The 10,711-nt window shown below is 41.0% G+C and overlaps 1 protein-coding gene across 2 annotated transcripts in view; it reads left to right on the forward strand.

Annotated features, from left to right (window-relative positions):
• Positions 1-6,668, forward strand: part of ZDBF2 (zinc finger DBF-type containing 2) — a 30,100-nt gene extending 23,432 nt beyond the window's left edge. Inside the window, exons 2-3 of one of the 2 annotated variants that reach the window (XM_075934338.2) lie at positions 2,496-2,568; positions 3,769-6,668. In XM_075934338.2, coding sequence (XP_075790453.2) covers positions 3,785-6,523 — 2,739 coding nt within the window. In that variant the 5' untranslated portion in view covers positions 2,496-2,568; positions 3,769-3,784 and the 3' untranslated portion in view covers positions 6,524-6,668. The remainder of the gene's footprint in view (positions 1-2,495; positions 2,569-3,768) is intronic. The other variant, XM_075934335.2, reaches the window with a different exon arrangement.
• Positions 6,669-10,711: the final 4,043 nt, after the last annotated feature.

Below are 10,711 nucleotides of genomic sequence, written 5' to 3' on the forward strand. Positions count from 1 at the left end.
TTATGTGTTAGTGTAATCTCAGTCACCCACTTGTGACAGTCAAGGAACAGTGAGTAGGTCACCCTAATGATTAAAGACTAAAATAGTATTTCACCCTGGCAACTGAAACAGTGGAAGTGTTTTATTTCTTTGTGCTTTAGCCAGTATGATAGTCTCCTATTGCCTATACAGGAGGAATATTTCTGAAGAGTGTTCCACACTATTGACAGTCTTTTCTTTCAAAGGAATAATACACTAATCCCTGTACTGTGGGATGCTGCGACAAATCTATAACATTTCATAGTATTCTCTAAACAGCTGATGTTCCATGTTCTAGAGCACTAAATTGTGGTTTGAAATTGGTTACCTCATGTGTAAATAAGACTCCTATATGGGAGGGATAGCTTAGAATAAAGAAATGATATTGACATAATACAAGTAACTCTTTGCTTATATTTAAAGCCCTTGAATGTTTATTTGAAAAACAACATTTATTTATTACTTGTGCATGTGTGCATACATGTATACAGATACAGTTCCTGTGTACGTATGTGTATGTATATGAACACACACTTGCATTCCTTTTATTCCTGTCTAGCTGTTTAAAGACACGAGTAAAATTGTTTGCTTCCTCTGCCCAAGTGCTTGATGACCACAGGCTACTTTAGTTGCTGTGCTGCAACATCACATTAAGCTTTCCTGCAGCTTAGTGAAGGAACAGGGAGATTGTCTTTTCTGTTTTTTCTGTCCTCAAAATAAAATTTTATAAACAGTTCTACCTGATTGGTTGGATAGGTCTGAGTCCTGTTAAACACTGTGGGTATGTCTAGACTGCATCCCTCTGTCGGCAATATCCCGTGCTTAATTTGCATAAAAATGGCCACAGTTTTTGCCAACTCAGCACTTTGTCAGCAAAAAGCAGCAGTCTAGAGGGGGATCTGTTGAAAAAGAAAGCCTCCTGCAAGGAGGTTTACAGGATCTGTCGAAAAAGTCGGGTCCCTTTAAGCACAGCCCTCGGCTAGCCTGAGACGGCAGCTCCACGCTCTAAGTCCTAATCTGATGCCCTGCCGGCACTGCTTCCGGTCATCCTTAACCTCGGTTCAGGGTCCACTCAATGTGGACATGCTAGTTCGAATTAGCAAAATGCTAATTAGAACTAGTTTTTAGGTCTAGATGCACTAGTTCAAATTAGCTTAGTTCGAATTAACTAATTCGAATTAAGTTAGTTTGAATTAGTCCTATAGTGTAGACATACCCTTAGAAACCTAAATTAATATGCAAGATTAACTATTCACACTGTTAAAATGATATGAAAAATACATTAGAAGAACATGAATTCCTTTAGGTCAAAAGTAGCCTCATTTTCATATACTGTTTACATATTTTTATGACTAACCAGACAAATAGTTCATGTAATTTGACATATTTTACCTGAAAAGCAAGTATTCAAATTTCTTAGCTGATATGGTAAATGTTATCTGTTCCAGGAATGGAAATAACCTCCCCCCACTGTACAAATTACAGGATAATAGTGTGGTATGTTTTCAATCTGGCCGGACCTGCATGGATATGTCTCTCCACACTAGCCTACCTCCCTTCCAAATAGGCTCTTTGCATAGTACAAATTAATATGTATTACTTAACTGGTGGGTATTACCAGTTCCTTTAGATCTTCTTCTGTGTCCCAGGTAGATATGTATTTCAGTACTATAATTTTGCTGCTTTTGGACATACACCTTTGTTAGTAGTAGGCCTAGCTGACCGCCATGTAAGGGCCAAATGCATTACTTAATTTGGTCAAAACTTTAGACTTTGCTGTTGTAAAAAATTAAGGATCCATATTTAGTATTTTAAAAGTAGGTTTTAAAAAAAAAAAAAAAAACATTGTTAAATAAAATGATTCATGAGAAGTATATACACCTGTCTTTGAGGTGTATCTCCACTAGGGAGTTAAAATGCGGGTAATTGTGTAAATGTGTAATGGTTACACACATCTGCAGCCAGCTTTCTGGGAGCCAGTGTGTGCTGCTCTCGAGTTGGTTGCCAACCTGCACCGCTGCTCCTGATACAGAGGAGCAGGACAGGAGCCTGCGTTTAACTGTGAACATTAACTGATAAGCCTGGGCTTATTGGTTAACCATTACATGATTATATGGTCACATTCCTAATCTCTACTACTATACATGTTAAAATCTTTATAAATGCTTAAAGAAATTGCACGTGTCTAAACAGGATAATATGACTTTTAATGAATTAATGCCATGTACTTTTTTAGTTTCAAAATTGGAACACCTTTGGGCTATACAAATATTTTGATTGTTACATAAAATTGTAATTTTGAAAAAATAGCCAAACCAAATGTTTTACTATTGAAGGCATTAGTTCTTCCATGCTGAGAATTTGTCTGCCAGCTTTCATTCAGCACACATTTTAATATCTGTATTGGTGTAAATTCTTATGGTGAGATTCTACAATGAAAAGTGGATAGGTAGAAATGCTTGCTCCTTACTCCACAGATTGGCTCCCTCTACACATTGTGTTATATCTGCTGACTTTGATAACTATGACCTCAATCCTGTACATTTAACTGTGAGTAGTTCCACTGACTTCACTTCAACTGTTAGTAGCTTTAACTCTCATGAAAGCCAGTGGAAGTTGAGCATGTGTAGCCAAGGAAATAGTGTAACTGAAAGTGCATGCATTATATTTTACTCTGTTAGTACTGCAAACAATAGAGCAAAAAGGTCGTTGGATTATTTTGTGGCTCAGGCATCATAAAGAAATTTACACATGTGCTTAACTTTGTGCACATGAGTATTTCCATTGGAATTAAATATTCATGATGCATAAAATTAAGCATGTGTATGTCTTTGCAGGGTCAGGACCTAACTTACATCTGTGCTCAGTTCCTCCCTGCAATCCTGTTGCCTTAAATGATTTGCACAAATGTGAACTGAGTTGACCTTAGCAAACAGCTATAGTGATGCATAAGAAGAAATAGAATCCAACCCTTCCTCTCTATTTATCTGTGTTTGGTTCTGCAAGGCTAAAAGGAATGAAGACTTATTTTTAGTACAAGTCAAAAGTTAGGACTTTGTATATGTGTTGATTGCAGTTCATGTAATAATATGCCATTGCATTAACTGAACTCAGGTCAGCATTTGGTTTGCAGAATATTTCTTCTTGGTAGTGAAGCATATATCAGACACATCCTAGGCTGTTTTGTAGAGATCAGTCTGAGTTTGCAGACCTGGCAAATCAGTATGCTGCAGTAACCATGGAACCCCATCATGCCTTCTTTGCAGAGTCATTTTTCAGAGCACTACTCTTTAAAAGAAGAGAGTTTATGTACAAAGATGCTTATTAAGCACTGTAGAGGCGCTTGTTTGCTATAAATTTATATAGTGTACATTATAAAATAACTTAATTGTTTTTTATAAATCAACGGGATCAAAAGAAGAGACATTTTCTGTTCTTTTCCCTAATACCATGTATAGAAATGTTTTTAGCTATTCTGAAAAGCTCCCTGCTATGAGATGTTAAGAATAATATCTACCTGATCTTTTATGGAATCAGATAAATGCCCAGTTTGTCTTCTTTTTTGGGGTGCTTTATGGAACATTGTTTTCTTTCTTTTATTGAAGCTTTGCTTTGCAAATTAATGTAGTTAGTTATTTGAGTTTGTTCTTAGTCATAATGCACTATACTTAATAATGATTAAGGAACTCAATTCCTTTGTTCAAAAAGCTTGACATGTATTTGCAACATTTACACAGTTTTTTTTTCCAGACCAACATACGATGACATGCCATTTCCCATCTCTCCAATGGCTCCCCGGGATGTTTTCCTGCTTCCAGAAGAGAAGGAGAAAAAGGTGGTAAGAAGCAGACGGGAGATACCTGGCACAGACAGTGAATCCATTGTTAAATCATGCTCCCCTTCTCCTTGCAGATCTCAGGAGGGCATAAAGTTGATTTCTGTGCCAGAGACATTTATCCAAAAACTAAAGAGGGGACAGGAACACATCTTAGAAATATCCCAGCAAACTTTGGACATCTGTAACAGTGTGAAAAATCATAGACTAACTGATGGTGCTCAAATTGCAAATAGTAGCCATAGTGGCCAGTTTACAGCTATGAGCCCAGTATCCCACCATTTGCCTACTACCCCTTTATATCACAGGTCTCCTGTTAACCCTGTAATTGCAAAAAATATTAGGTACTCAGGAACATCAAATTTGATTTCGAATAGCAGACATGATCACATGCAGAAAGATGTATGCCATAAGGGGGGATTATTAAACACAAATGCGAATCCAGTCCACCTAAGGACCGCTTCATTTTCACATCAGAGTCCTACCTGCGGCCAAGGCAACTCTCCATATATTATCTCAGGTCAATCTTTTTTAAAACTAGATGATTTGCAATCTCAGGATGAAACTTTGGTGTCTGACTTCTGTCTCAGGGACCTTGTGGGTACTAGCAGCTCACTAAGTTTTGGGGCATCCCCACAATTAACAAGCTACAAAGACATCAAGGTAAACAGAGGTGATGAAACTTCAGTAGATGAGATAATTGAAGAAGTCATTTGGAAGTGCTGTCATGGAACTCTACCTAAAGAGTTGTCTTGCAAAGATGAAGAGAGTAATTCCTATTTAAATATTCCATCATTTCTGGATCACAGTAGCTTAGGAGGCTCAGAAATGAGTTTTGATTGTGAAGCACCTGTTTGCTTAGGGGCAGGTGTACCAAAGGTAATTATAAAAGATATAGAATTCCTAAAAGAGGTCCAGGTAAACCTGGAAGATAGGAACTATGGAACCCAGCTTAATTCTGTTCTAAAAGGTGGTTCCGTGGAACAAGCAGAAGCAGCAAAACAGGATACAATAATTCATAATGAGGAACCAGTTCTTCCAGCTCTGCCTCATGTGCCTCCTTCCTTTGTGGGAAAGACGTGGTCCCAGATAATGCATGAAGATGATATAAAAATTGAAGCACTTGTGCGTGATTTCAAGGAAGGGCGCTTCCATTGTCACTTCAATAGTGAACCATCAGCCAACTGTACAGGGAAGAGAATGAGAAGAAAGAAGCAGAAAGATGAAAAAAAATGTGACATTGTTATTGATAACAGAAGAGAAACTGTTTCAGTTGAAGCATTACCAGAATTTAATGATGCTACAAGTGGTGGTTCTGATTTTGATAACCTGTTGGCCTCAGATACACTATGCAACACACAGACACTTCAGATGCCTAGAAAGAGAACGTGGCGCCTTGCTTCAAGATGCCAAGTGGTCAAAGTCAGCCATGGAACCCAAACCAGTTTAGTGAGCTATCCAGTAATAAAAAGAAAAACCATTAGAAAGGAGTCCGATCCACCAAATCAGAAAGAAAATGCTATTTGGTCAGAGTGTGAAAGAATTTCAAACATGAAAACTAGACTATGTGCCCTGAAGCTTCCAGAAGCATATACCAAAATTATGAGCCCTCTGCAGCCCAAGACAGTGGTATATGTCCTTTCATGTCCAGAAATTAAACAATACAAAGGCAAATCCTTAGATGTTCCCAAAATGAAGAGAAATCACAACTCCACAGAGAGCAAGGATTCCGTAAGGTACATATACAAACAATGTTCTCTTAAGTATTATGATCCACTGACAAATCGAATTCTGAAAACACCTCCCAAGAGCACAGTTAGAGAAAAAGCCCCAAAGCCCTCCCATGTTCGACAACTATTCAGGAGCCAAAGCCTTGATGCAAACACGAAGAAACTATCTGATATGCTCAAAGAATGTACACCATCTAAATCCTTCAATTGGCCAGACTTCTATAGTTCATCTTCAGTGGCTTTCCTGTCAGATCCAAGTAAAGGGAATGGTATGAACTCAAGTTTGAGGACAGATGTGTCTTCCACGACTATAGAAAGGTCTGGTTTTCAGGTATTTGGTCACTCAGAGAAGTCCTGTAAACACTTAGTCATTTCACCTTTCAATCCCTATCAGTCTCAGATAGAAGATGATGTTAGATTAACCCCAATTAATAGCAGGGTTGCCAAAACACCATTGAAGTCAATCAGGAAAGAGCGGTTGGAGAGGGAGAATCCAAAGACAATGTGGAAGAAGAAAGAAGGCACTAGTAGAGAACCAGGTTTTTCCAGAAAGGCTTTGGGACCCATGTCTGTCAAACATGGCCTTGTGAGGAGAGGAAGTAGAGCTGCCCCATGCAAACAAGTATCCAGAATTAAAAAGAAAAAAAAAGAGCAGATAAGAAGGAAGCACTCCGCTTGTGCCCAAAAATCTTCTATCTTCCCCATCCATGCACACCAGACAAGGAATTCTACTTTGGGAAAGTACCTAAAAAAGGAAAAACTTGATGCTAAAAACCTAAAAGCGAGGAGGAAACCTAGGAGGACATTTTTAAACTCTTCAGTCATTTCCAGGATTACTGAAAAGAGGCAGAAAGGCACGGTTGGGTCTTTTCCAAAGAAGCCAGAACTAGCTTCTTCCAAAGTAAGGAGCTGGGAGATAAGGGTCTCCTCGACACTGTGAAATGGCCATCTAGAAGAATTTCTAGTATACCTGTATTGGGAGTCTGTCTTGTTTTACTAGGAGTTAGCTCACTATCTGGGAACAGGCTGAGGAAAGAGTGTGAACAGAAGGTAATGATACAAAATCCAGTAGTTGTGCCAGAACCTTAGATAGGATGAATCCAAGCTCCATTGGATTAATTGGTGTAGCAACACACTCAGTTAATGTTGCTATAATATGGGCACCCTATATATTGCACTGTTTTTCTTTGAGTGATGGTCCCTATTGAATTCCACAGAGAATTTGCACATGTATACCATCTGTCTGGAGCTGGAGAGTTTGAAAGTAGTAATGTCTGTTGATCTTCCATGCACTTTGGCCTTGCGTCACTGATTTTTGGGGTGATAAAGATAAGGGCAGACCAATTGCAGCTCCAGTTCCTTCTCACAGGCTCATGGTCCAAGTCTGAGCTGATAGTGTCCTCTCATCTCTAAGGGTACGTCTACACTACAGCATTAATTCGAGTTAACTTAATTCGAAATAGTTAATTAGAATTAAGCTAATTTGAATTAACGCATCTACACACAAAACCTATTTCGAAATAGCGTTTTGCTATTTCAAAATAGCGCATCCACACTGAGTGGCCCCTGAACCGAAGTTAAGGCTGGCCGGAACCAGTGCTGGCAGGGCATCAGGTTAGGACTTAGTGTGTGGGGCTGCTGCCTGGGGCTAACTGAGCTCCGTGCTTAAAGGGACCCTACCGTCACCGTGGACAGTTTTCAGGGTTCCTTGCTTGCTTGTCTACCTTGATGAGGGATAGCAAAGCAGTCCTGTCTTTGAGTGCCCTGAGTGCCCCCACTTAGGACACCACAGCACTTGGCCACATGGAGCCAGAGCTGCCCCTGGGCATGCTGGTGCACCTCATGGGGTCGTTGACATCAGCCTGGCTGCACTTGCTGCAGGCTGCCACCCGGGGGGTCCTTCGGGAGGCTGTCAGGATCCAGGAGGCCCTGCGGGAGAACGTCCACCCCGAGGAGCCCTCAGAGCCACCCCAGTCCTCCCCACCAGGGGCTCGTGCCCCATTCCTCCCTCATGTCCTTCCACTTACCTCTCCCTAGCCCCCCTTCCTGATGTCAAACAAAAGACATGTATATTCAAAAATAGAAACTGGGTTTAGTGAACAAAATTGGGGGGGATGAACTTCTGGGGAGACTGGGAAAAGGAGGTGGGAGAAGGGAAGAGAGAGGGTGGGAGAGGGGAGGAGGGAGCTGGAAGGGGGAAGCAACAAGAAGAAGGGGGAGGGGAAGCTCAGGGCCCAGGGTTGGGCGTCTCGCCGGACCAACTTGATTTTCATGCAAACCTGCTCCTGGTTTCGCATGTGGCCTTTGGTGGCCAGGCTGGCAGCTATTCTGCCATAGACGGCTGCATTCCTCCATCTAGTGCAGAGATCATGAACATTGGGGGCATCCCCCCCCAAACCTGAATAAGGTCCATGATCTTCACCCTTCCGCCTTCTTAAGCCCCTGTCAGGCTCCTGGGAGCTAGCAGACTGTTCCTGGGGAGCAATGGAGGGCTGGCTTCCAGTGGCTTGCTGGCTTATGTTTTGGGGCCACTGGGTCAGGGGCCCAGGTGGCCACTGCTGGCTCTGGGCTGGCAGGTTTGGAGCTGGCACAGGCACTGTGGCCAGTGTCCAGCCCTTTAATTGCACTGGGGCTGGGGGAGAGGAAAGTTTTCCTGGTTGTGCCCAGAATGGCCACCAGGGTTCCCTATGTCAAATTAAATGTCTACACAGCACTTAATTCGAAATAGCTATTTAGAATTTGGCGTTACTCCTCGTAGAATGAGGTTTACCAAATTTGAATTAAGCTCTCTGCTATTTCGAATTTATTTCGTAATAGTGGTTTGTATGTATAGACACTATTAAAGTTAATTTGAAAAATAACAGCTGGTATTTCGAATTAACTTTGCAGTGTAGACATACCCTAATGCACTTTTAAAAGAAAAATATTTTAGAAATTGTATGTAGTTTTTATTCTGCTGTTTTTACTGTTTGTAAGTTTTTTAGTAGTAATTTTTGTAGGATTTAGACTTTGGGAATCTGTTTTTTCCTGTCCCCTGCAGCCAGATACTGGTGCTGGGTAGTGCCAAAGATGACAAGATTTAAGATCTGTGCTTTCTGTCCTCATTTTGTTCTTCACCCCACTCATGTGAACATTTTCTACTGCTTGGGAGAAGCCCGTTTTTCATAAGCAGTATCGACCTTTCCCTCCTAAGTCATACCTGAGAAGGCTGGTTATTCCCTCTGAAAAAATATCTCACAGGGGTAATTATGAGGCTGCAGTTGGACCATTTTTGGTGAACCATCCATTACATTAGTGTGAGAAACCCAGGAATGTGCCTCCAACCTCAACCAACCCACCTCCTTTGGGGTTTATCTGTCATTCTTTTTACCAGCTTGGAGTGCAATAATAATGGACAGGTAGTCCTTGATGACAGCTACTGTGATTATACAATCAAGTTCACCACACTACCTCATGTAAATATCCTGTACTCATCCCTTTTCAGGGACTACTCTTATGATAGCATCCTGGCCTTAAAAGTATAGACTTTTTACTGCAAAGGAGAGCAATAGAGCACATTCTCCCACTTACTTCCTGGTATCCAAGAAAAAGATGGCTGGAGACCAATCCTGGACCTACATCATCTCAGCTGTTTCACCCATAAGGCCAAGTTTCATATGATTATCTTAACAGCCATCGTACCTTCTTTAAAAAAAGGCATGTAGCCGACAGCTCTGTTTTTACATCCATTCAACCCACATCAGATTCCTGAGGCTAATGGTGGGTCCTTAGCATTTTCAGTATAGGGTCCCACTATTTGGATTCATCTCTGCTTCCTGGATCTTTACCAAGGTTTTCTTTGTCATAACAGCCCATCTCAGGCATTCTGGGGTCCTTATTTTTCCATTTCTCAGTGACTGACTCAGCATTAATTAGAGAAGAAGTTCAGCTCTCAGCTTGGATTTTTTTCAACCTTGTGGGTGAGTGTCAATGTCAAAAAATGAACTTTTATTGTCATGAAGTTCCTAAACTTCACAGGAGTCTCTATCAGGTCAGTCACAGCCTGGCTTATTTACTAAGGACAGTTTCTGGAGTTGCTTATCCGTCCTTGGCCGCATGGCAGTGTGCATGTACATGAGCTTCGCTCGCCTTCACCTCTGCTGTTTACAGATATGGCTCCAAAGAATGTACTCACCACTGTGACATCCCATGAATCTTAGGCTGATGGTCATGCACTCTCCCTCCCTTCCTTCCTCCCACAGTGTTCTGTTCCCTCCAGTGGTGGATAGATCATTGGCACTAAGGGGATCCCCTTTCTTATGTCCTTCCTGGGTAGAATGATTATCATAGATGCATCCCTTACAGGATGGGGAGTGCACGTTGGAGACCACATAATGCAGGAGATGTGGAACTCTTAGGAATCCAGAATGCACATCAGCTAGAACTCGAGAGATATGATGAGTGTGTCACACATTTCTACCTTCCATTCGCTCCCATAATGTTCTTATCATGTTGGACAACACCACTGCAGTCTAGTACACCAACGAACAAAGGGACACAAGGTCAACTTCTCTATGGGTGGAGGCAGTCTATGATATTGGTGTATTGTCCACCTGTATTGCTAAGATTGTGAGGGACATTCCCAAATATGAACCATTCTTTTAGGTGACACATCTGTGCAACTGTCCCAAATCGAAGTGTCAGAGGTGGTTTTGGAAAAAATTGATAAATGTAAACAGTAATAAGTTACTGGGACCAGATGGTATGCATCCAGTAATTCTGAAGGAATTTACATTTGAAATTGTAGAACTACTAACTGTAATTTGTAACTTATTTCAGTCATCTTCAGTACCTAATGACTGAAAGATAATTAATATGGCACTAGCTTTTATGAATGTTTCCAAAGGTGATCCCAGCAATAACAGGTCAGTAAGCTTGACTTCAGTACTAGGGAAACTGGTTGAAACTCTAGTAAATAAAAGAATTATCAGACACGTAGAAGAGTCATTGTGGTTTTTGTAAAGGTAAATCATGCCTCATAAATCTACTAGAAATCTGTGAGGAATCAACAAGCATGTGCTAAGGGGGATGCAGAGGATATAGTGTACTTAGATTTTCAAAAATCGTTGACAAATTCCCTCACCAAAGC

The sequence above is a fragment of the Pelodiscus sinensis genome, chromosome 7, assembly GCF_052426305.1.
Source record: "Pelodiscus sinensis isolate ZL-2025 chromosome 7, ASM5242630v1, whole genome shotgun sequence".
Classification (NCBI taxonomy): domain Eukaryota; kingdom Metazoa; phylum Chordata; order Testudines; family Trionychidae; genus Pelodiscus; species Pelodiscus sinensis.